The sequence below is a fragment of the Mustela erminea genome, chromosome 9, assembly GCF_009829155.1.
Source record: "Mustela erminea isolate mMusErm1 chromosome 9, mMusErm1.Pri, whole genome shotgun sequence".
NCBI lineage: Eukaryota > Metazoa > Chordata > Mammalia > Carnivora > Mustelidae > Mustela > Mustela erminea.
In genome coordinates this window covers 46,144,586-46,172,000 of record NC_045622.1, presented here as the reverse complement: position 1 = coordinate 46,172,000, position 27,415 = coordinate 46,144,586, and the positions used below count along the sequence as shown (strand labels likewise).

At 36.7% G+C, this 27,415-nt stretch overlaps 1 protein-coding gene across 7 annotated transcripts in view; it reads right to left on the bottom strand.

Moving 5' to 3' along the window:
• The window catches only part of DLG2 (discs large MAGUK scaffold protein 2), a 2,075,147-nt gene that overhangs the window by 886,330 nt on the left and 1,161,402 nt on the right, over nt 1-27,415 (bottom strand). The window contains exon 1 of one of the 7 annotated variants that reach the window (XM_032356661.1): nt 2,566-3,102. The exons of the other annotated variants lie outside the window; for them this stretch is intronic. Coding sequence (XP_032212552.1) covers nt 2,566-2,643 — 78 coding nt within the window. The 5' untranslated portion in view covers nt 2,644-3,102. Of the gene's footprint in view, nt 1-2,565; nt 3,103-27,415 lie in introns of those variants that run through there. 7 annotated transcript variants of the gene reach the window in all.

The window sequence follows — 27,415 nt, the reverse complement described above, 5'->3', positions numbered from 1 at the left end:
GATGGGCTATGATGGGTTCAGGTTGTCTTACTAGAGTAGGAGAAAATAAATCTATGCTACCTATGGGAAAAAAAAAAAAAAAAAGCCAAAATTTACAGAGGGTACTAAAATGAAACCACATTCACTATCTATGACACAGATTTATACCCCCCAATGCTAAACATGCTATGACTCTAGTACTAGTTGTTTCATATTTAAATATACCAGTCATTCTCTAGATAAAACTCAATAATCATCTGATTTTATTCATCTTCCTCCATTTTATAATAAAGCATGACAACATACAGTCAGTAGCACTTTATATCCCCCTCCATGTTTGCAATTATGTGATCTCTGATGCTATAGTAATACTTTACACAAATTTATTCAGCTTGCAGTATCATTTGTTAACTGTCTTCCCAGTTAAACTTTATTGCTGAGCTCATTAGACAAAATATTAATCCACAATAGTTTAAATAAGGCATGTAATAAAATTAGGTACACAGAATAAATAAACTATTTCCATTTACCAAGCATTAACTGAGGGCCTTCATTGTTCAAGGCAGCATACCTTTTAATTTATTCTAGGAACACTGTGAATACAAACCCATGGGGTAAAAAAAAAAAAAAGGATGCTATTTTCATATTAGCTATCATCACCTGGTGTTCAAAATTAACTCCTCTTAGTTCCCCTGGCTAGCACAAGGGCATTTGAGCTAATATTTTTCCTTTGGTCCTTATAATTCTGCAAAACTTCAGTTCTCCAATGTTGATTTCCTCACTCTCTGAGTAAGAGAAATAAATAATTTAAAGCCATTAATTCTACATTTGGTTTCTTCTTACCTGTCCTAAGCATCAGTCACCACAGAAATGAAAGGGAGGCAGGTATTAAGCCCCTTTACTAGCTTCTCCCCACTCTCAAGAAGCAGAAGCCCATGTTACTTTGTTGGATTGCCATCCTTTTAGGTTCTATACAAAGCATTTTCAGACTGCTGCTCTCCACGTTTAGGTCCAAGCCTGTATTAAGTGCCACTGGGAGATTCAACTTTTCTTTGCATACTAATTTGGCATAAGGCATTATCTCCCTGTGGCTTTCAGAGCCATTTGTGGTCCTGACAGTCCTCTCATCCATACAACCTATAATTTTCATAAGAAGAAGGCACTTTTTCAAAACATTTGCTCCAATAAAAGACCTACTTACAAGTCTCTTTTCTTAAAAATCACTTGGGAAGCAAAAAAAACCCCAAAAAACAAAAAAACAAAAAACCCAAACCCCCAAACCCAACTGCTCAATGTATATGCTGCTGGTACATGACAATTATACTTGCAACCTTGTCACCTGGGATATACAGAATAGGAAAGGGATCAATTCTACCCCATCCTTGCCCTCTTCCCTCACCAAAAGGGCCATTAAATAACAAGACTGTCATCATTCTACAATCCTCAGATCTAGACAGTTGAAAAAGCTACAACCCTAAAGTCAGAACTCCAGTAATGTTTTCTCTTTTCATACTACAAACAGTCATATCTCAGGTTTATCCCTAGATTCTTCTTCATGTTACCAATATTTCCACTCTGAAGGAGCAAATAGCAAGTCCAAGGGAAGGAACCTTTGCAGCAGTGAGGAAGGACTATGCCATAGTTCAGAAAAACCATCTCTGGGTCAATCTCACCAGGAGATTTAAGGCAGGAAGGAGACTGGACCAAAGAGCCTCAGAGAAATCTGGAAAAATCTCAGTTTCACAAAATTTTGTTTCCCAAGGAAGTTTCCCCAACACCTATCAAATAGGACACAGAATTTCCTAAATGTGGCAGTTTGGTCAGTGCCTCTGAAAGCAGGGGACAAATTAGAGATGAAAGCTTGAAATGCATCTCAAGACTTACAGGCCATTTTATTTTCTTAGAGGAAGATAATTAAAGAGGGAAATCTACACAGAGGTTCTCTAGGAGGAAAAACTAGTCATGCTGAATAAAAGAAATAAAAAGCCACTCTCTAAATGTCCATGGCTCCCCAATGATAAACATTAATTCTTACTCATCATAAACACTTTTGAAATGATGGTTCGGTGGATCTGAAAAGATCCCAACACCCTCTGGAGTCTGGTCAGTGTTACTGAGAGTCCCAAATATGTGTTCCTAGGACACACACTAGGACACAAGTACTGGAGAAAGGCTCGAGGATTTATAATGCCCCCTTCAGAACCAAACACGATAGTAATAAAAATAACGCAGGATAGCAACAAGTTTACTAGAGAGCTCCTGGAAGAAGCAAAAATTTCAGCAGCTCCACTGCTTCCCCGCTATGACATTTAAAGGAATATTAAGTCTCTGCCGAGCCAGTCTATCAGTTGATGATTTCACCTAATATTCTGATGAGCAGATGATCCTGCTTAACCCCCACTGCTCCCTTCCCAAGTAGCAAAGCTCCAAGAGTTAGCCCTCCCGTGAGTGGCATGGACCACATTCACAGTGAGAAGCAGGTTCTCATCCCAAGCTAATGAAGACTGCGTCTGCCCTCAGACTAGCAGCCCGGAGCAGGCAGTTGGCAAATCGGAAAGGTAATCTTCATCCCCGCTCATTCCATACCTTTTCTGATTTTGCCTTCCTGGCATTGTGCACGAACCTGCGACCCAGCTTCTTGGCATACCAGATAGAGGCAAACATAGCGATGCCAATGGCAGGAATTCACAATGAAGCTGCTGCACAATCAACTTCCCACCTCGGCTCAGAGACAAACGGAATCCGGCTGGAGCTGTCACTTGCAGGCTGTTGCTTTCTCAGTTCCTCTCATGCTGGTTAGCTGAGGGAGAGGGTGGGAGGAAGGAGGGGGTTGGGGGGGAAGGCAGTCCTGTTTGGCCGGTCTGCAGGTATATTTACATCCTGCCAGCAGGAGGTCCGAGTGAGGCGGGTGCTGCCTTCAGTAGCCAGCTCACACACATCCAGCCGCGAAGTATCCGTCTGCGGTTCTTCGGGCACCGTCACCAAACTCCATGTGTGTCAGGAGGAAGGGAAGCCGCAGTCAACTCCTCCGGGAGGCGGCTCACCTCCCGCTCTGGGCTCGGGCATTTGCACTCCTCGCTTGGCTTCCCTCTGTCTTGACAGTACGTGCTGGAGGCAGTGGCCGCGAAAAGACAGATCCACATACAGGCTCGCAGGTAAAGCAGCCAATACAGGAGCTGCCTGGCTCCGTGAGGGGGGCTGGGGGGGAGGGAGAGGCAAGGCCACCATGGAGCTGGCCCTGTGGGCACAAACAGGTGTCCCTGGAGCCTGAATCCTGCTCTGAAGCTCCAAGAATTTGCACTGGTAAGCTGGCTGGCTGGAAACAGAAATATCCCTCCCTTGCCCCCTCCTCAACTTCTTTTGGTCCAAGGAAAGTCTTATCTCTGATCATCACCAGGCTTATCTACAGCTTGCAAGAGCCACAGTTTATTTATCTGGGGACTGGCCTGGGGACAAAGGGCACAGTGAGCCTGAAAAAAGCATACTCCCAAATGCATGGGTAAAGGTCCTTCCTTTCCAAACCCAGCAGTTCTACCTCTGATGCAACAGAAGCCTCTTTTATAAGAACAGGTTTTCAACATGGGGACTGGGGGATGGAGAGGGGCTTAAATCCACCTTTAAACTAAAATGGGGCAATCTTCTTCTTTTTTTTTTTAAGCCTAGAGTTTTCTTGCAGTAATATCCAGTGATAAATGAAGGACTGTAATATCACTTTGGAGAAGACAGATTTACAGCAACTCTTAAACCATGCTCCTTTGAAGAATTTTCGCATTTGATTCTACCACCAGGTGCTTTCAACTTCAAGTATCTTATTAGGGCTTAGATTATTACGTGAGGCATTTTAAAGATAAGTCAATTTTAAGGGACAAACATTCCCTCCGCTGAGAAATAGCGGTTAAGCTTTTACCCATCTTGCTAGAGGACAAAAATTAGACTGCTCGTCTTGACAAGGAAAACTTTCCTTCCAGTGATATACAGATGAGACTCAATCCAGTAAATGTTTTCCAGCTGACCTGAAGGAACTGTCCTAAAAGCACCAATGGTCCAGAGAATGTCAACACACTTACAGATACTGGAAAATAATTCCCTTCTCTCAATATAAGTCACTTGAGGTTTACTCTCAAAGAGGGTTGAGTCTTCAGTCAGCCACAAGCTCTTTTGTAAGATATACAATAGTTCGCCCCCTTATCTATCGGGGACACATTCCAAGATCCCCAGTGGATGCCTGAAACCATGAATAGTGCCCAGCCCTACATAAACTACTACTATGACATACACGTGTTTTCCCTATACATACATACCTATGATGATGTTTAATTTATAAATTAGTCACAATAAGAGATTAACAATAACTAGTAATAAAGAACAGTTATAACAATATATTGTAATGAAAGTAATGTGAGTATCACTTCTCAAACATAACTAGTTGTAGTGTCTTCACCCTATTTCTTGTGGTACTGTGAGATGATACACGATGAGATGAAGTGAGATGAGTGACGAAGCATGAGGCTACTGCCAAACTTCCCACCATAAGTCAAGAAGAGGATTATCTGCTTTCAAGTGGTGGTTGACTGCAGATAACTGAAACCTTGGGAGCAAAACCATGGCTACGGCAGGGTTCTTATATCAGATGCCCTGGTAGGTAACTGGAGGCGGAACAAGGCAGTGTGGGATAGGACAGCGGTAGTCAAGACCCATGCCTGAGTTACTCACTAAGGTAACACCAATGCCTGAAACAGTGTTTATTTTTTTAATTTATTTTTTTAAAGTTTTTTAATTTATTTATATGAAAGAGATAGAGAGCGTATCAGCAGGGGGAGAAGTAGAGGGAGAGAGAAAAGGGGAAGCAGACTCTCTGCTGAGCAAGGAACCCAAGGTGAGACTTGATCCCAGGCCCCTGGGATCATGACTGGAGCTGAAGGCAGATACTTGACCGACTGAGCCACCCAGGCACACCCCCCCCCACCAAAACAGTGTTTAGCGCAATGAAATCAATGTATATTTGTTGAATGGATAAGTGACTTGAATTCCAATCAGGGCTTTGTTTCTAATCTCTTTGTTCTCTCTGAACTTGATTTGCCTCACTGTAAAGGAAGACAATTGGGCAGATGATTTTTAAGGCTCCCCCCTGCCCTATGAGTCTATGATTCTGATTATGAGTCTTCGTGTGAGTACCAAACAGACAGGTGTAGTGTTCAGAGGGGCACTAATAACTCTGTGTTCTAAAAAGTTAACAGCAGCACCCTTGGGGCAACCCAGATCCTTCTACCTTCTTCAACATGGGCAACTGCCACCTACAATTTGGTTTTGCCATTTGCTGTTTCTTTTGCTACATGCTCCCGCTTCCTATGAATGCGATTTTCCTTGAATTTCCTTTTGTCACTCTCCGACAGCCTCTGTGCAAAATTCTCCACATCACACCCTGTACTCTTTGGAGAAAAAGTGCCACAGAAATCCAGCAAATAAATAAATGATAACTCCTGCTTAGTTTTCAAAGAGCAACTCAGCAGGACCTCAGCTTACCCTAATATTGCCATCATGCTAAAGGTATTCATTATTTCTTCACATAAGTTTGTTCAAACCACGTTTTAGTTGAAAGACCATTCAGTGAACAGAATAAAGTAGATTGAGAGAGGAGGGGAGAGCAAGTCTTCCTAAACTAATGAGCAGAAATTCCTGTTTTTAATATTTTAAGATGGAATTCGTCAATAAAGAGGTGAGAAAAAAAATGTTGAGCTTTCAAACCACTGATATCTAAAGGGAATCAAAGAATGTTAATTTACTCTAGGGGAATGCCAGGTCAGAAAATAATGTTTGCACTTTCTTCACAAAATAAGACTTCCTAAGTGACTAAAACTGGAGCTTGGAGAGATCTTTGATGTTTGATCATATTGTTGGTTGGTTTTGCTTTTAAATTGAACCTTTAATGACCTTCTTCACACACCTGACCCAGCGGTTTTATTAACTTTTACAGGACGGAGTTCTTAAAATAAATTGGGGCCCATCAGCTAAGATTTAACTTTAAAAATCGCAAGAATAACGGGATTCCTGGGTGGCTCAGTCAGTTAAGCATTTGCCTTCAGCTCAGGTCATGATCCCAAGGTCCTGAGATGAGTCCCGCATGGGGTTCCCAGTTCTGCCAGCCGCTCCCCCTGCTTGTGCTCTCTACTCCACGTCTCTCTCTCTGTCAAATAAATAAATAAATTAAATCTTAAAAAAAAAATCAGAAAAGTAACTACTGTACCTGAAATAGGCAACTGGAGGTAGAAAGGGTAAAAATAGGCGTGGAGTTCGTCATTTGTACTCGGGACCCAGGCCCGTGTTATGTGAGCACTTCGCACAATGTAGATATTCAAACTCTATTTGTTGAATGTGTCTATGGCGTAATAGGAAAAGCCTCAAATTGGAAAGACTAGACAAGGCAACAGAAGCAAGTCCACAAATTTTCAGTTGTAAAAGTTTTTGGATGGGGCATCTGGGTGGCTCAGTGGGTTAAGCCGCTGCCTTCGGCTCAGGTCATGATCTCAGGGTCCTGGGATCGAGTCCAGCCATGGGCTTTCTGCTCAGCAGGGAGCCTGCTCCCCCCACCCCCTGCCGCCTGCCTACTTGTAATCTCTCTCTGTCAAATAAATAAATAAATAAAATCTTTAAAAAAAAAAAAAAAAGTTTTTGGAAAGCTCAGTCTGGGTGTCTGGTCAATGGAATGAAGTCATTGCCAGAGCTGTACAACTATCTTCCCGGGGCTCTCTCTGGGCACACATGTCTGCTACCGAGAGGGAGGCAGCTGCTCATAGGAATCCTGAGTCTCTAACCATTGCTCTGCTGATGGAGATAAATAACTTTGGCGGCTCTGCCAAAGTTTTTTCAGATGCTTTCCATCTGTATTTCATCAGTACCTGGACAGATCTTTTCCTTTATAATTTCATTTTTAATACCTCTCATATGACAGAAGCCTACCAGTGCAGCTGACTAGGAGATGCAACATTAATCCTTTTAAGCAGCTTTGGGTTCATGCCTCGACACACACACTGTGTGAGCCTCCTCTGAGGTAAATGCAATGCTTAAATCAAGCCATTAAGTATTACACAACTACATTTTCTGCCTAACACATGAGTGATTTCTTTTTAAAATTCACCTAAATACATCACGGATAATTATAAAAACTGAGTAAATATGAACCCCTAGAAGCTAGTATCTGGTAGCTTGAAAAGCTATCTAGGTTAGGTGTTTAACATACACCAGAGAAAATACAGGTTTGAGACCTAAACAAGTTAATGTAAAGAACCAATAAACATTCAAATATTTGAGTTGCTTGCATATCTGATATTCATATTTAGGGCCCTTTGGTTAACATCTGATATTAGCCTGTTAATAGAACACGGGTGTCAGAAATACACTACATAGAATTTATGACTAAAGGAATAGAAACAGAATATTTAACTTAATTTCACAGGAATACCAAGATGTTGATATCAGTTATCTCTGGAGAGAGTAGGGGAAAAGGAAAATAAAAACATTTACATTTCGCTTTGTATGGTTGTGTAATATTTGTGTCTTCTACAATGGGAATATATTAGTGTTATTAGTGTATGGTTCAAAAGGGAAGCAATTATCTTTTCACAAAATTGTGTTGATTATTTACTAGGGACCCAAAATTAATGAGATATAATCCTCCCTTTCAAGGGAGATAGGACTATAGAGTTAGGAGCACAGATGTATTAAGAAATTTCAGTGCAGGATGGCTTTCTAACAGATGTATGAAAAATAATGTGGGAACTCAGGGAAAAAACTGTTGTTTTGTTTCTATAGGATATAAGAACAGTAATTAATGTTAGCTAGAAAAAGCACAATAATTAGTGCCAATGTATATAAAAAAGGCAAAGGAATCACTAAATCTCTCTGCATGTATGTCTATCAAAATGAATGTTTACAAACTGACCCAGGTGCAGAGAGATATCTTTCTACCCCGAAGACACAACCAGTCACAGATAAGTGTGGAAAAAATATTGGAATCACTACAAATAATAAGCCTATTGACTCTAATTATGATGGGCTAAACCTACCTCTTTCTGTTTTCAAAATCATCAAAACTAATTCTTTAATATTTCCATATCTCACATGACCTTTCCTTTAAATGTCTAATCGTGATATATTGAGAGATGTAAGAGAGTAATATGACACGTGCCTACCACCCAGATTTAATAAGGGATAACATTTTGCCATATTTGATTCTGATTGATTTTAAATAAATAAACCCTTTATCATATTCACAAAATGTATCCACTTCACTCCACCTTACCTGAAATTCAACTCAAAATAATGTTCACTAACCATTCTTGTACCTAAGTACACACAACTTTATCTAGAGTAGGTACTACAAAATATAATTAACACATCATAGGGTATGTCCATCTTGAACTTTCATTAAAATTTTCTCACTATTTCACATTATTAGTAGTTTAAATAAGCCCTATGTTTTAGATGACATGGTATAATTAGACTTATTAATTTTTCCCAAACATAATGCATTATATTAGTGTCTGATGTTTGGATATACATTGTCTTGATTACTAGTGAGACTTAGCATCTTATATGTTTATTGGCAATTTGAACTTTCTTCTAGTCATAGCGTTTGCCCATTTTTAAATTAAATTATATTTATTTCATTCATTTGGAAAATTACTTTATGTATTCTGGATACCGATTCCTTATTATAGGCACTGAAAATATCCTCTCCCAACCTGTGACTCTTTTTAAACTTCATTTATATTTTATCATACACATATGAGTCCTTATAAAAATTTAAATATACTGAAATTTATCAATACTTTCTTTTATGTGTGTCCATTTTTGTATCTCAAAGAATTTTTTTCCTATTCCAAGTACATAAGTACATTATCTTATATTTTCTTCTAAACAATTTTTTTTCTTTTCACAAGTAAGTCTTTTTTTTTTTTAATTTATAGTGTGATATAGGAACTTACTTTCCCCAAAAATATGGTCACTTGTTTGTAGACATACATATGTATGTATGTATGTATGTATGTATGTATTTTACTGGTATATAAGAATGTTATTCCTTTTCCTTACTGACTCATAATGTTCCTAAATAATAGATTCAGATCATATGAATGTGCATATAGTTGTTTCTGGGCTCTTTTTGGATTGCTCTGTTTTTATTTATCTAGACCAATACCACATTATCTTGATAAATATGCTTTATAATAAATAGTAATATGAGGGGCTATTCATTTTTATAAAGTTGTACAATTGATCATTTTAATATTACATCCAATGTTCCATGTTGTTATTTTATAATATTTTGGTTCTCTCTTGTGGTAGTGGCATTCCTGATCAAATCAGTCATTATCAGCATATTTTTATTGTTTTATAATTAAAGGCTACTCAAAATAACTCTCACATTCTATCAGTTTATTTTCTCCTCATTATTTTTAGCATCTGAACACTCCTAAACTTCTTACTGATGTGTATATTGTTATAGTTTATTCCAGCAAAGATTTGTGATGGTTGGACACGCTTAACCTTTTTATATTTTTCCTGAATGGCCTACATTCAGCTTAGAATTTGAATGATAGCATTGGTAAATGGAAATGTCTAGATCGACAGTGATTTTTCCCTTAGCATTTTGAACATATTATTTCCTACTGTCTTCTGGCATCTATTTTTACAGAAGCTGTCTGCTGTCGATCAAATTGTTCCATTGTAAGAACAATGTCTCTTTTTGGTTTGTTTGAAGGTTTTGTTTTCTTTGTCTTTGTCAAACTACAGGTTCAATACAATGTTTTTGTTTTTGTTTTTCTAAAGTTCTGCTTGGAACTCATTATGGTTCTTTAATCTGATTATTTAAAAAAAAATTCTCAGTCTTTTCAAGAATCCTCCCTCAGTCGCTCCATTCTCTCCTTCAAAAGTCCTGGAATATTTTTTTCTGGACCATTTCGTTTGACCCATCCTATTGCTTCCTTTATCTCTTACTCTTCTTTCCTTGTGCTATTTTCAGGGTCTTATTCTTAGCTCTAATTACTGTTTTATTCTTAGGTTTTAATCTATTGTTTTACCTATCTACAGAGTGCTTATGTTTAATGAATTATATATATATTTAATTTCTAGAGATTCTATATTTTGCTTTTTTTAATCCACACAGTCTCTCATAAGGATATTCTGTTTATGTTTTTTATTCCTTCCTTTACTATGTTTTTAGATTAAAACATTTAATTTGAGGTCTTTATTGGTTACTCTTGTTACCTAATTTTCTTGGAAGTCTAACCTGCTGATCCCACCCAGGGTGGATAGTTTCTGTATGTAACTGTACATTTTTATTCTAAAATCTTCTTTAATAAGACTGTACCTCCTGTGGGAGTCCTAGGGACTTTTGTTATGTGACTCTTGTTACAGAATAATTCACATATCCTTCTGCTGTTTGCCCAGAGGTTTCACTAACCCAGAACCACTTTCATGTTAAATATTTGGCTTAGTGTTATTCTCTCTACACAAAAGGGTTAAGGTTACTTTTTTCCTTTTTTATACATAATAAAAACACACTTCCTTATTGCTTCCCTGAGCTGATGAATAAAGTATTTTAGAAGCTCTATCATTAAATGACTTTATTTTCAGTTTTCAGTTTCATGCAGTTTTAGTTTCATTTTTCTTCCTTTGGTAATTGCAAGGTCAACTGTCTTGCCCTGCATGGGCATCAAAACCCCCACACTCTTACTCCAAAGGCTCATACTGAGTCCCACGTACCGTTTGGATGCCACAGTCAGCCTAAGAAATCACTGTTCTGGCCATCATTTTATACAAACTCAAACAAGTCAAACTGTCATGCCTCTCAATTAACCCCCAAACAAACTGAAGAACTTAACTGGGCTGCCCATGAGCTTTGAGTATTTAATAAGCATGTCTGACAATTGTATGTATACAATGTATTGTGAAATGTTTCATGCAAGAGATTCCAGGAGGCCATTTAATTAAAATGCTATTCACAAGTCACTAACATATAATAATTAATTACCTAGAATTAACAGCGATATAAATCACCACCACTACCACACTTGTGATCTTGGACTAGAAATGTTGAGTGCATAAAATGGGGTAATAATGGAAATGATACCTCTGTGATGATAATAAGGGTCAAATGAAATAAGACATGCAAACAATTTAGAGCAGCACCTGATACAAACAATAGGTACAATAAACATGTTTTTATTTTTATTCATCCTCTAATTTTTAAGAAATAAAAAAAAACATGAGAAAGAAGACCTGTGTTACTATAATGAAGAAGCAGAGAGTGCTTTTTAAAACTCTCTTTATGTTTTTTATTTAGCCATCTTCACTGCTTTTTTAAAAAATTTATTAATCAGGAAAACAAATCAATTTCCAAACCCTTGTAAAATCTTTCATAAGTTTAAAAACTTTCAGTTTCATAAATGTTTCCTTTCTGGGCCAAATAACTATTTTCTTAAGCTTTCTAAACAGGTGTTTTTGTTTGTTTGTTTTGAGTCTTTTGAGAGTTTCTCTTTATTTTACAGATCTCTCATAAAAAGAAAAACTCAAATGAATCCTGAAATTATACAGTCATTTAAAAAAATTTTTTTAAATATTTTATTTATTTATTCATGATAGAGAGAGAGAGGCAGAGGGAGAATGTGGGACTCAATCCCAGGACCCTGGGATCATGACCTAAGCCAAAGGCAGATGCTTAACCCACTGAGCCACCCAGGCACCCTATACAGTACTTTAGAATTCACATGTTATAATTTACCCACATGCTTACAATTAAATTTTGCTACAACTGAGGATATGGATTGATACAGCCATTATTATCTAAAGGAATGCATTGCTGAGTGAATACAGGTGAGAAGCAAAGTAGAACAACATCAAGCCACCAGCTAAGACAAAAATGGCTATCTAATGGAACACACAAGAACTATGACCTGTGAGAACAAAAAACAATGCAACACATGACCAGAGGGTTTTCCTGAAACAGCTACACTATGCTAAAACATGAGTAGTTGAATAATTTTGTAGCAGATAATTCAGTTCAATCTCCAAATTTGCATGCCTTGCCAGAGCATGCCACAAATACAGGCATTTAAACACCACTCATCTAACCTGAGCCCTTTGGAATGGGAACTCTCCTATCAATTATAATCTATTACACAGTCTAATATTGTACCTATCTCAACAAGAGAATTATTTCCATCCACAGAAGGAAAGTGCTTAATTTGGGAGTCAATACTTTTAGTTTTAATTTTATTTTTACCAGTCATCTTACCTTTGGGTATTGTATTGTATAATCAATCTTTAAATTCCCCTCAAGATCAAATAAACTATCACTCCCTGACATTGTGACCCAAAATTGATCTGTAAGTCAGTAGTCCTTCAAGTCCAGTGGCCATTTTTTATGAAGCTATAGTCTTGCCATATCATCTTTTGGGTCGTCCCCAAAGTATTTTCTGTTTCACTGACGCACTCCACATACTGGCATCCTTGTATATGCGCTTTCCTCGCCCTGTAGTCCTTCTTCTCCACCTCACTTCTCGCCGCCTGTCATTCTACATGTGACAGATCCTTACACGTGTTCTGGGATTTGGCTCAGTAATTCTCCATGAAACTTTCCCTAATCCCTCTAGATAGAGACAGTTTGTACTCTTGTGCTAAAACTGATATTCCCAATGCAATTTGTACATATCCCAAGTTTAGCTCTTATTACATTTATTTGTGACTATGTTAAATTTGAACGGTTTCCCCTAAATGACCAAAAGCAATTTAAAAAAATCCCCATGCCTTATTTCTTTTTTGCAACCTCAAGGATCTTCATAGTCCTTTGCCTATAGTAGGCACTCAATAAATGTGTTAGATAATTTAATAGTTATTTGCTGAAGGAAGAAATGAGTGAGGTTGTCACTTGAATTAAGCTGCTTCATACCCCCAAAAGAAAACTGGAAGGCACTGTTGCGACATACATTAAGCATTTATTATTACCTTCTATTTGTATTTTTACCTCACATTCATCTTCATACTGTAAGAGATAAATCAAAGTCACTGTAAGAAGGGCTCAAAGTGCTTTGAAACACATTTCAAAAGGTGCATCAATGAGAATTCTTGACTCATAGCCTACAAGCTATCAATTTTTTTCACTTTGTAATTCTTCCCCCTCTTTAGATAGACATGTGTGATCTTTTACAAAATTTAATAAATAGCACCACGTCCATAAATAAATAAATAAGTAAATAAACTGCCTCCCTCTTTCATTGCCTTAAAAATGAGACCTATTAATGAAGACATGCAAACTATTCCTTTTCCATCCGGCCACCTACATAAAACAGAAACAGCAGCTGCTGAAATCCTCAGTGCAAATGTCAACTGCAGATAGCGTTACTGAAAATAATCCTGATATTAATTGCAGCCTCTTTCCATCTTAAAGAGTATATATAGGCAAAAAAAAAAAAAAAAGTTATAGTATCACCGTGTTGTATCCTTCATAGCTGAATAGGGAGAAAAGGGAAGGAGACCGACTTGCTTGGTGCCACTCCACGTCAGCTACTTTACCTTAGGTGTTTATATGAAATTAAAATATTTTGTCTTCAGGGGCACCTGAGTGACTCAGTGGGTTAAGCCTCTAACTTTGGCTCAGATCATGATCTTAGGGTCCTGGGATCGAGCCCCACATCGGGCTCTCTGCACAGTGAGGAGCCTGCTTCCCCCTCTCTCTCTGCCTGCCTCTCTGCCTACTTATGATCTCTTTCTTTATCAAATAAATAAAAACTTTTAATAAAAAAATTCTTTAAAATACATAATCTCTTTTGCCCACTAAGTTACTTAACATTCCTTATCTCAGTATTTATCTAATCTCATATTTTTTTTTTAACATATGCATATACTAAAGTATAATTTTTTAAAAAAATGTTTGCCAGGTACCATCTGAAGCGTAGCACATCTTAGGAAATAGTCTCATCTCCTGGAATCACCCCCAGACACCTCTGAGTCAAATAGCATCCCTTCCTTTTACAAATTCAGAAACCGTATTTCTCAGAAATTAAGTAACTTATTCAAAGCCATTTTTCCTAAAGGAATTAGGCTTTGAATCCTGCTTTGCCCCTCACTTCTTGATTTTCAAAACTTACCTGGAAATGAAAATCAATGAAATGGAGAAGGAGCAAGTGCTGTGCATTCAGGTAACGTACATGAACCTATGAGTTGGAGTAGGGAAGACAGGCTTTCCACAACGCAGAGTACTAACCACTATATGATCACGGCAAGACAGGCTTTGCATAAGAAAGGAAATTTGAATTGGGCCTTAGAAAACAGATCAAAAGAAAACAAGAGGGACGCCTGGGTGGCTCAGTTGGTTAAGCAGCTGCCTTCGGCTCAGGTCATGATCCCAGCGTCCTGGGATCGAGTCCCACATCGGGCTCCTTGCTCAGCGGGGAGCCTGCTTCTCCCTCTGCCTCTGCCTGCCATTCTGTCTGCCTGTGCTCGCTCTCTCCCCCTCTCTCTCTGATAAATAAATAAAACCTTTAAAAAAAAAAAAAGAAAAGAAAACAAGACATTTATTTGCCAGGAGTAACAGCATAAGTAAGAGTAAAAAGGCTGGAAAGCATGAGACATGTTTGAGAAATAGTGGAAAGGAAGGAAGGAAAGAAAGGCAATAGCCATACAGTAATTAGACAAATGCCAATAAATGTGTAATCATGACAAACTTGTTCAGAGTTGGAGATCAGGGAGAATAATAAAGGCAGTAAATTTATTCAGGGTCTTAATTAGGCAGATAGTGGTAGGACAAAAGGCAAGAAGAAATAAAAGAAACATTTTCTCTTGATATCCTAGCTTAGAGTTGGGCCCCAATTCACTTCCTTAGCACAACTTATTACTTTTCAAAATATTTATTACAATGACAATTGTCTATTCAGTATATGTATTTCCCTTGCTTTCCTTGCAGGACATTCCATAAAAGCAGGGACAGGGCCTAACTTTTCTTCATTGCTGACGCAAAGTGCCTGGTGCATAATAAATTCTCCAAAAGGATTTACTAAATGCATGAATGAAAGAAGGATTAATTGAGGAGACAGAATCTGTACAATGTAACAGATGCTTCGTAGGCTAAGAACATAGAGTCAAAAGCAGCTGAAGATTTGAGCCTGGGGGCTTGGAGTTAGTTATCTCAAAGACAAAGGAAGAATGTGCTTTACAGTGTCCTCTTCCTTCGTTTTATTTTCTCTTTTCTCCTTTCCTCATTATTAATTTTGTTTTCTCTTTTTTCAAGATTTTAATTACTTATTTGAGAGAGAGAATGAGAGAGAGAGAGCACGAGAGGGGTAGGGTCTGAGAGAGAAGCAGACTCCCCACTGAGTAAGGAGCCTGACGCAGGACTCCATCCTGGGACTCCAGTATCATAACCTGAGCTGGAGGCAGTCGCTTTGCCAACTGAACTACCCAAGTGCCCCAATTTTAAGTATTCTTATTTTACAGTCTTTGTCTGAAATTTTCACTGTTAAATTTCTTAGACATTTAATTCTATCATTTGTTGCATCTACCAATTCTTCCTCTTGGTCATTAGTTTCCATGTGAGAACTCCAAATTTTCTTTGTTACTCTTCTAAAAGAGAGGATTTTTTAAAAATAGGAAGTGCTATTGCAAATAATTTTGATGTTTTCTACTTCATTGTGTTCTAGGGGGTTTAACCCGCATCTTGGAGATTTCCATATCTGTATAAAAATGAAATGTGTAATGCTATGTTGTTAACTTTTAGACAATTCATGTTGTGATGGCCCCAGAAAAGACAGGAGTAGGTATGTCTAGTAAGGAAAGTTATGAAAAAAATCTCTCTTCCTTTAATTGCTTTATTTAATACTTACTTGAGTGTTATTATGTGTCAGCCATGTTTCTAAGCAATGAGGATATAATAGTGAACTAAACAGACAAACCTATCTTGTGGAGCTCAGATTTTAGTGTAGGGAAGAGACAATAAGAAATATAAATAGCATCATATATAGTCTATTAAATTTTGATACATGCTGAAGAAAAAAATAAATAGGGAAATGGAATAAAAACTTGTCAACGTGGTTAAATTTGGTGGTAGGCTGACTAAAGTAAATTTCATTGAAAGAGTAACTTTTGAGCGAAGATCCTAATGACATGAAAGTAAGTCAGAAAGTTATCCAGTGAAAGAATATTCCTATGGAAGTTCTTAAGAAGGGGCTTAATGTTTGATGGCAGTAAGGAAGTCAGTGTGGCTGAAGCACAGTGAGGAGAAAGATGGTACAAAATCAAGTCAGAGGGATAGAGAGGGGAGTGCATGGAGAGTGGAGAAGTAGATCTGTATTTCGGAAGTTATCATGGGTATTTTGGCTTTTGCTATGAGGAGGTGGGAAGCAACCTCAGAGGAGCAATACGATATGACTACCATGGCAATAAGATCACTTCTGCTGCTGTCACGAAAAATTTGACTGTCAGGAGTCAAAGCTGGAAGCAGAGATAACAATTAAACTAGTGCAATTATCAAGTTTAAAAATAATGGTAACTTGGACGAAAGTGATGCACATGGAAACAAAACCGGTGTTCAGGTTGTGGACATATTTTGAAAAGAGTGAATATGGGGCATGAGGGAAAGAGCAGAGGCAAGGATGACTCCAAACCTGCCAACACGAGCAACGACAAGGCCGAACTTACTACTGGATGAAATGAAGGTTGTGGATAGAACAGGTTTTTCAGGAAAAAGAAGAAGCTAGGCTCTGAATGTGTTAAGTTTGAGCTATCTTTTAGACATCTACATGGAAATATCAAGTCAGACTTGCTGAATATACAATTCTAGCATTTCGGAGAAGATATTGGCATATAAATGGTATTTAAAACCACAGTCGCTGGCTGAGATAGCGAAAAAGCTCAAAGACGAAGTCCTTGAACATTTCAACATTTACAGTTATCTCTTTAATATATAGTTTCCTTACCGAACTGTGAATTCTATGAAAGCAGTAAATAGAATGAAAGGACAAGCAAGTTGAAAGTGTACGGGATGGAAATGATCACGATGAGTGTCCACGGGATTTAAGCTGGGTAGAAAAGGCAGTAAGGCTAGGAGAGAGGTGAGAGACAGAACAAAGGTGATAGGGTCAGTGAATTATAAGACAAGGTAGGGACTAGAAGATTGCTAGTATCAATCATTACCATCATGCTGGAGCCAATCATTACAGTCAATATATACAGATATTTAAGGCTTGGTTTGGGGATATTATATTTTATATGGTTAAAATGCTTATCAAATCAAACATTTATCATTAAAAAAAAATGAGTCAAGGTGTGCCTAGGTGGCTCAGGTGGTTGAGCCATTGCCTTCGGCTCGGGTCATGATCCTAGAGTCGTAGAATCGAGTCCCATATTGGGCTCCCTGCTCTGCGGGGAGCCTGCTTCTCCCTCTCCCCCTGCTTGTGCTTTCTCTCTCTCTCCCTCTCTTTGTCAAATAAATAATTAAAATCTTGAAAAAAAATAAGTCAAACATGTAAGTGCTTATTTTATTTAACCATTGAAGAATTCTATGAGATGGCTCCAACCTATACATAAGAAGACTCAGAGAAATTAAATAATTTGCTGGAGGTCACTAAACTAACTATGGCACCTGAATCCAGCTGATGTATGACTCCGGATTCCCTCTCCCAACCTTTTCCCTTGGGGCAGAGGCTATAGCCCCTGTGAGCTTGCCAGCTATGTTGGGCATCAGAAACCCCTCTTTGTTTTATACAAAGAAGTGAGAAAAATCCTTTACTTGATAGCATAATTTTGTTACTAGTGATGTATATTTAGCATAAACTGTTTAAAGTCATAGATTTTGGGTGCCATACTCAAGTATCTTTCAATGTTATCATTTCTGATCTTTTTTATTTTTCCTAGAAATTTCTTAAATTAGTGACAATATGAATTGTAGGAATTATCAGGACCTTCCACTTGAAGTCATCTTTTAATAGGAAAACATGAGAGAACATTAGTTTGCATAAAAATAATTTTAGTCGAAGTTCTAGTAGGCAGAAACACACTAAATTTAAATAAGACTGTCTTGACAAATGGAGACCAAACTTTTTGATGATCCTGAATATATATTAAGCATGTTGGTTGTTCAATTTCATGAAAACCATCTACGAAAAGCCCATAGTGAATATCATTCTCAATGAGGGAAAGCTGAGAGCCTTTCCTTTAAGAGCAGGAACATGACAGGGAAGCCCACTTTCACCACTATTATTCAACATAGTACTAGAAGTCCTAGCAACAGCAATCAGACACCAAAAAAGAAATAAATGCTATTCAAACTGTCAAAGAAGAAGTCAAACTCTTTCTCTTCATACTCTTTGCAGATGGCAGGATACTTTATGTGGAAAACCCAAAAGACTTCACCCCCAAATTATTAGAGCTCATACAGCAGTTTAGTAATGTGGCAGGATACAAATCAGTGCACAGAAACCAGTCACTTTCCTATACACTAACAATGTAACTGTAGAAAGATAAATTGGGGAATTGATTCCATTCATAATAGCACCCAAAACCAAAAGATACCTTGGAATAAACCTAACCAAAGAAGTAAAGGATCTGTAATCTAGAAACTACAGAACACTTATGAAAGAAATTGAAGAAGACACAAAAAGATGGAAAAACATTCCATGTTCACGAATTGGAAGTATAAACATTGTTAAAATGTCTATGCTGCCCAGAGCAATCTATACTTTCAATGCCATCCCAAACAAAATACCAATGGCATTTTTCATAGAGCTGGAACAAACAATCCTAAAATTTGTTTGTACCAGAAAAGACCCTGAATGACCAGGGGATTGCTGAAAAAGGAAACCAAAGCTGGGGGTACACAACGCCTAACTTCAAGCTGTATTACAAAGCTGTGATCACCAAGACAGCATAGTCCTGGCACAGAAACAGACATATAGACCAATGTAACAGAATAGAGAGCCCAGATATGGACCCTCAACTCTATGGTCAAATAATCTTCAACAAAACAGGAAAAAATATCCAGTGGAAAAAAGACAGTCTCTTCAATAAATGGTTCTGGGAAAACTGTACAGCTATATACAGAATAATGAAACGTGACTATTCTTTTACACTATACACAAAGATAAACACAAAATGGATGAAAGACCTTAATGTAATCAAAATCCTAGAGGAGAACATAGGCAGTAACCTCTTTGGCATCGGCCACAGCAACTTCTTTCATGACACGTCTCCAAAGGCAAGGGAAACAAAAATGAAAATGAACTTTCAGGACTTGAACAAGGTAAAAGTTTCTGCACAGCAAAGGAAACAGTCAAGAAAACAAAGAGGCAACCCACGGAATGGGAGAAGATATTTGCAAATGACACTACAGACAAAAGGCTGATATCCAAGATCTATAAAGAACGTCTCAAACTCAACACCCAAAAAACAAATAATCAAGTCAAAAAAATGGGCAGAAGACATGAACAGACACTTCTCCAAAGAAGACACAGGAATGGCTAACAGACACATGAAAAATGTTCAGCATCATTAGCCATCAGGGAAATTCAAACCAAAACCACATTGAGATACCATCTTACCACCTTAGGATGGCAAAAAATGACAAGGCAAGAAAGAAACCCTCTTCTTATTCTGTGTTCATATCCTTTGATTTCTTTGGCAAAGTACTTGGTGAAATCTTTGTGAACGTTGCATTCTATCTCAGAAGACTTGAAGAAAGATTTTATTCATGACTGAGCCAGATCCTCTAAGAAGCAGTTCAAACCTAGGATCTCCCCAAGGGAAAGAGGATTCTGGAGGACTGATAACACTACTTTTGGGTACTTGAATCTAGTGCTCCATCTGTGAAGTCTCCTAAGAGTCTACTAAAAAGTAGATGATTAACTAATTAGTGGTTAAGAATTACAAAGCTGAAGTTCCAGAGGAAGATGGCTGGAGGTGGAAATCTGGGAGCTAACCTCATGGTGGGGATGGTTGTCTACCTAGAGGAAACAGACATGTTCTGACTACCAGCTGACCTCAGGAAAATGTCTTGCCAGTAAGATAAAACATGTAAATGTGGAACAGAATAATCATTTTGGAAATGTAAAATAGTACGATCATTTTGGACAAGTTTGACAGTTTCTTAAAAAGTGAAATCTATCTTAAAACAATGCCCCAGCACTTCCACCCCTAGGTCATTTACCCAATAGAAATGAAAGCGTATGTCCATTCAAAGATTGTACTCAGATTTCATAACAGTTTTATTTGGAATAGCCAAAAGCTGGGGGAAAATATTCATAAACAGATGAATAAACTGTGTTATATTCGTACAAGGCAATACTACTCAGAAATAAAAAGGAATGAACTGTTGATATGAGCAAAAGCATAGATTAATCTCAAAATAGTTAGGCCCAGGGAAATAAGCCAGACCACATACCATTTGACGCCATTCACATAAAATTTTAGAAAATGTAAACAAATTTGTAGTGACAGAAAGTGTATCAGTTGTTGACTTATGGTTATTGAGGTAAGAAGAGGGAAGATGGACTCACATATACAAGGAAACTTTAAGGGATGCTAGATATGTTCATTATCTTGATTGTGGTAATAGATCTATGTGTAGATATATGTCAAATTCTATCAAATCAAGCACTTTAAATATGTGCAGTTTATTCTATGTCAATTATACCTCAATAAAGCTGTTAAAACAAACAGAAAGGATGCTTAGCATGTGAAACTTGAATATATTTTGTTTTCCTAAAAGTGGGTACTTAAAAAGACAAAATGACTTAATAAAAAAAGAAAGAAATATAAAATAATGAAGAAAAGAAGCAGAAACTGGGGCAATTTAGAGAAAAAAAAACCGTCTATTTCCTTTTTTTAATTCTATCTCTACCTAACTTCTGTTCTTTTCTTTCCTCTCACCTACAGCAATTTTTCTAATGAAATTTCACACCTGTCCATTTCTGACACCATTTACATTTAGTAACAGTGCAAGTATTAACAATGTATTTTGGGTATATGTTTCTGTCTGAGCTGCAATGCAAGAGAATCAATAAAGAATTTAAGAAAACCTGATTAATTCTATTTTTCTTTTCTATTTTATTTATTTCAATTTTGGTATAGAAGCACATTTAACCATGGTACTTAATTTTGATTTCAGAAATTGATTCTTATTCTATTTTCTGCTGTTGCTTAGGAAACAAAGTTTTCAACGTCTATACTTTAAACTATTCATCTCAGCAATTTTTGGCAGACAGACTATTCTAAGAGATCCCAGGAATATTTTGTGCTCCCTTTCTTTACCAAAATGCAAGAAAATTAGAGGTCCCCACATTGGAAAGAAAAAAAATCACCAAGGATCATGTATGTGACGGCACATACTAGAATCTCATCCCATTTTCTGTTGAGCATTTAAAGGGCATAGACACTATTTGAAACTATACTTAAGGGCTTAAAAGCAACTCTAAATTAGGACTCCACATCCAGGAACATTTGGGGATTTAACTGCATCATGTTGGAAAGTCTTCCTTGATGAGGAAGGGCTGCTTCAGAATCAGAAATGTGGGCCAAAATGATCAATTTGTTTCCTGTCGGCACAGCTCAAATTACATTCTTGACTCAGTAACACTGAGCTCTTTCCAGCACATCCATTAAGGGAACTTGGCTCACATTGACGATGTCTGTAAGACCCAATGTCTATGAGAACAACCATAACCCTCTCCAAGGGAGCATAGAACACTGGGTTCTGAGCATCAGGGCCTTCGTCTCAGTGTTGCAACTTTGCACGAAAAATCTGCTGGTATCTTCAGGCACTCGGATAGGACAAATTCAAACTCCCTCAGCTCATACTCTGAAGCTCCGTGGACCACATTTTAAACAAGCTTATTTAGAAATATGAATAAGTAGCTGTCAACCAGAAATAAGATTACATGGCAATTCGTTATATAAGGAAATAATGCATTAGAATCAGGTGGCTTGACCCAAACAAGTGATAGAACAATTTCTTAGTTTTCACCCTGAAAAGACATCACCAATTGGGAGTGCTTTTTTTCTTCTAGCAATGGTCGAAGAGCCTCATAGTAAGAGTCTCATATAATTTACATATAATTTAAAGGCCTCAGACTCTCATATTATTTACATAATGATGATAAATAGCATTTATCAAATATGTGGTATGTGCAAGGCATTGTGCTAAGTACTTTACATGCAGTTCATACCTTATCACAACTTTGCAAAGTCAGGAACTAACTTTACCCTTTCGGGTCGGGTCCCCTGATGGATCATTGCTTTGGTCTTGGTGCTTTACATACTCCAGGTGTCCATCAGTAGATGAGTGGATAAAGGAGATGTGGAATATATACACAATGGGATGTTTTTCAGCCATAAAAAGGCATGAAATCTTACCATTCCCAACATGGATGGATCTACAGGGTATCATGCCAAGTGAAATAAGCCAGATACAGGATAAACAAATACCATATGATTTCACATATATGTGGTATCTGAAAAATAAAACAAATGAACTAAAACAACAACAACAAAGAAAGAAACAGACTCATACAGAGAACTGGTGCTAAAAGAGAAGAGGCTACGGGCTCCCGGGTGGCTCAGTGGGCTACGCCTCTGCCTTTGGCTCAGGTCATGGTCTCAGGGTCCTGGAATCAGCCCCACATCAGGCTCTCTGCTCAGCAGGGAGCCTGCTTCCCCCTCTCTCTGCCTGTCTCTCTACTTGTGATCTATCTGTTAAATAAATAAATAAAACTCTTAAAAAAAAAAAAAAGAGGGTAGAATAAAATAAAATGGGTGAAAGGGATTAAGAGGTACAAACTTCCAGTCATAAAATAAACAAGTCAAAGGAATGAGAAGTACAGCACAGGGAATATAGTCAATAATATTGTCATAACCTTATTGTGGTAAACACTTTTTAATGTATATAATTGTTGACTCACTATGATGTATATCTGGAACTAATTCAATATTATATGTCAACTAGAAGTCAATTATAAATAAACAAACAATAAATAAATCAACAATTAACAACCAACCAACCAACCAAGTACATTCCCTCCTCAGATCTCATGCCTGCTCTAACCTCTGCCTGGAGTCCTTATTCTAAGATATCCATATAATCAATTCTTCACCTCCTTCAAGTCTTTGCTAAAATGACAGCTTTCTTTCGTTGTTCTCCTTTTATTTTTCAACATTGCATTTATCAGCACTTAACATCATTTTCACTTATTTCTTTTCCCAACACCATTACTGGAATGCAAGGTCTATGAGGGCATAGATTTTTACCCTTAATATTCATTAGCTAAAATGATGCCTTTAGAAGTGGCTTTACATTAACCACCACTTGTTACCATAAATCAGTAGACTGAAAACAAAAGCAATGCTTTTCAATAAATCCTTGTTCTTAGTTTAAGGTTAACTAGTAGTTATACTTATAAGCTATGTTCAGAAAATTCCATCTAAACTTGCTCTGCAAAGCAACAGATTAAATAATTTAATTAAGTAGGCAATACTCTGAGTTTATTAGAAAGTATTAGGTGCCTCACCCTCAGGGATTGTGGACTCTTGAGAAACAAACTGAGGGCTTTGGAGGGGAGGGGAGTAAGGGGATGGGTGAACATGGTGGTGGGTATTAAGGCAGGCACGTATTGCATGGAGCACTGGGTGTGGTGCATAAATAATGAATTTTGCATCACTGAAAAAAAATTACAAAAAAAGAAAAAAGAAACTATTAGGTGCAAAACTAGTATATGACATCCTAGGCACTGCCCTCCTGAAACTTCCGATCTTGCTGGGAGAGAAAACATACACTCTGCAACAATTAGAAGATATTATAATATTAAATAGTTGCTCATCGTTTATTTATTTGCTCACATAGCAAAATATTACCGCCAGGTGTAAGGCATTCTGGGCTAGAGGTAGGAGGTATAGAAGTGAATAAGGCACAATTCCTGACTTCAGGAAGTTTACAGGCTGGTAAAAGAGGCAGGATATATATTACAAGATAAAACTTCCTCAGCGAATAAAAACTCGATAAATGGAATAAGATGTGCTAAAATAGGGTAAAAAGATAAAATGCTTTGAGAGTTCATAAGAGGGAGAAATTACAAAGACAGTATATTATAAAGTCCTAAACTGAATGTAATCAAATACCAAACTGTATGGCAGAGACAATAAAATGCTATTGCCTACCACTCCTGCAACTGAAATACACCAGGGATTGTGGTAAGCCTTCATGCAGAAAATAACATATGCCAAGACTCATATTTCTCTTCGTTCCCTGTGAAAGGGCACTGAACATTAAACAGAGTACAACCCTGAATGATGTTTCCAGCTGTTCCTAAGACCAGTTTCATAAGCTCAGTTTTGTTCTTCACTCCCAAATTTAGCTAACAAACTAAAGAGAAAGTCTACTATTAACTTTCCAAAGGTTAAATTTATAATTAAATTCATGCAAAATTGATTAAATACAACAAATATCATAAATGAAAGTTGTCACATCACATGTGAAGTATTTCTCTCCAAAAAAATAGAGACAAAGAGAATGCAATCTATGTTTCAACCAGGTCTTATTTTTTCAAATGGTGCACATGCTGCTAATTACTGTAGAAAACCTGAAAGTACACAATGTAAGAGAGAAGTAAAATTTGCCTGTAATTCTGTTATCTGCCTAACTGTTAGAAAATTGGTGTATTCCCTTTTATGTATAGATATACATACAGAGGCAGATATAGTGATAAATGTATATACTGGTGTAGTTACGGATTATAATTTGCCTAATGTTTTAGCTGTTATTGTGAGAAACTGGACCACCGTTCAATATGCTTTAAAGACATGATTTCTTTTGGCGGCATGATAGTCTATCTCATGGATGTGCCAACTATTATAGACGATGCTTTGATAAAATAAGTATACAAAAATGTTTGTTTGCTCTTCTAATTATCTCCCTAGGATGAATTCCTAGAATAAGACTAAAAGGGTGAAAACATTTTTGAGAATTTTATTAAGTGTTGCCAAATTGTCTTCCAAAACATTACATGATATAAATCCTGTCCAGCAGTATCCTGGAGAGATCATCTTCCCACATTCTTGTCACCTGGAGTATTGCCATGTCCTTTTCCTAATTCAATGCTCATTCATATTTTTGTTTACATTGTTTTAAATTTTGATTTAGAATATTTTAAGAATATTGAATATTTGTGAATTGTCTAGGACACTGGTGATTTTTAAATTGATTTTAAAGAGCTCTTTTAGAGTTTAAACATAACAACTGTCTTATTGGTGGCTTTTCAATTTTTTATTTTTTTTTTCTTTTTTTTTTTTAATAGACAGAGGTCACAAGTAGGCAGAGAGGCAGGCAGAGAGAGAGGGGAGAAGCAGGCTCCCCGCTGAGCAGAGAGCCCGATATGGGGCTCAATCCCAGGACCCCGAGATCATGACCCAAGCTGAAGGCAGAGGCTTTAACCCACTGAGCCACCCAGGTGCCCCAATTTTTTATGTTTTAACTATAGTGTTTTAAAATTCTCACATAAAAAAATTTTTAAATAAAGTTCTTATATAATCAAATCTATGTTTTTTCTTTGTTAATTTTTTTCTATATTAATTCTTATATTACACTTATGATTATGAAGGCCTTCTCCCATCTAAGATCAGTTAAATATGGACTTCTAATTTTTTTACATTAGCCTATTAATATATCTGTAATTAACTTGGTGTTTGATGCTAGAAATAATTAATAATGTTTATTGAGTGAAGACTTGCCAAATAGTATACTACATTCTTTATATGAGTTATCTCCTATTTAATTCTCATAAATACCTTACAACTATTACTTACATTAACTGGTATTAGGTAAAAACTATTACTGTCCCTGTTTTGTATGAGAGCTGAGAGATTGATTTACTTACCCATGGTTACACAGTCAGTAAATGATGTAGCTGGTGTTTAAACTCTGGCAGTCACTGGAGCGTGTTCTCCTTAACTATTCTTTTTATATTAATGTAGAATGGCTCTAACTTGACTTTCCAATAAATTATCAATTTTCTCAATACCATGTTTTGAATAATAAATCTGTTTCCTGTTTGATTTTTAAAACAAAATTCTAGTACTTTAGTTTTCCTTAGAAACTTTTTAGAGCCTCTGAATTTATTTTGCACCAACCATGAATGAGATTATCTCAGTCTTATATTTCAAAATGATTTTCCTTTACTATTAATAAAACAATTTTTCTCTACTAATTTTCAATACCATTTTTATGACTCATGAAACATTTATATACACATATAATTCTCAATTTTCTATTTTATCTATTTGATGTATTTTTATCTTCTGTGACTTCTAGAACATACATGTTTTCCCCCATATTACTCTGAATTACTTTCACTAATTCCATAAATTTTTCACACTTCCAGAGAACCTCTTGTTTAATTTTCCAAGTATCATAAAAAGTGTCCTCACAACTTTCAAATTGTACTAACTTAGATAGTACTTTTTAAAAAATATTGACATTTACACAATACTGTTATTAACACTTTCATGTTCTTTAGTAGACTTTTAAAGTTTTTTTCCACAAGACCCAGGATAGTGTAAGTTTAACATCTATTGCTATTTAAAGATTTTATTTATTTATTTGACAGACAGAGATCGCGAGTAGGCAGAGAGGCAGGCAGAGAGAGAGAGGAAGGGAATCAGGCTCCCTGCTGAGCAGAGAGCCCAGTTTGGGGCTCTATCCCAGGACACTACTGCTATTTTATATAAGTTTCCCTATATTGTTTTTAATAAGTATACTCAAATTTTAAAAAAATTTAAGAAGAATAGTAGCCAAATAATTGCTAAATCAAAATACAACTGTTCCCTCTTTCATTTTTATTTCTCCCTTCATCATATGTGACATTATTGTATACAATAAGCTCTATCTCACAGTTAACTATTCTATTGAATTGGTCTAGTAGCCAGTTCTTATGCCAGCACTTAAGATTTTTTACTTGTTATAGCTTTAGTTCTCATTAATTTATAGTAAGACAAATAGCTCATTCACTGTTTTACTTTTTGGCAACTGCATTATTCTTACTATCCATTTATTATTCTAAGCAAACATAACACTTCTTTTTTTGCTTTCAGATATTTTATTATTTGATCTATAGTAAGTTATATTAAGTTATATTATAGTAAGTTACATTAAATATTGGAAAAGTTTTAGTTTTTTTTTTTCAATTTCACATTTCCTATGCAGAAATATGGGTTATCTTGCCATTTATTCAAATATCCTTTAACATTGTTTAGTAAAATTTTATGGTTTTATCTATATCCTACATAGACAAAATTAGAGTTATTCCAGATATGTTGTACTTTCTGCTGCTATTGTGAATGGAATATTTGAAATTTCATTTTCTCTCTGTTCAGGTAACTAGGAAATGAACTCATTTGTTTATACTTG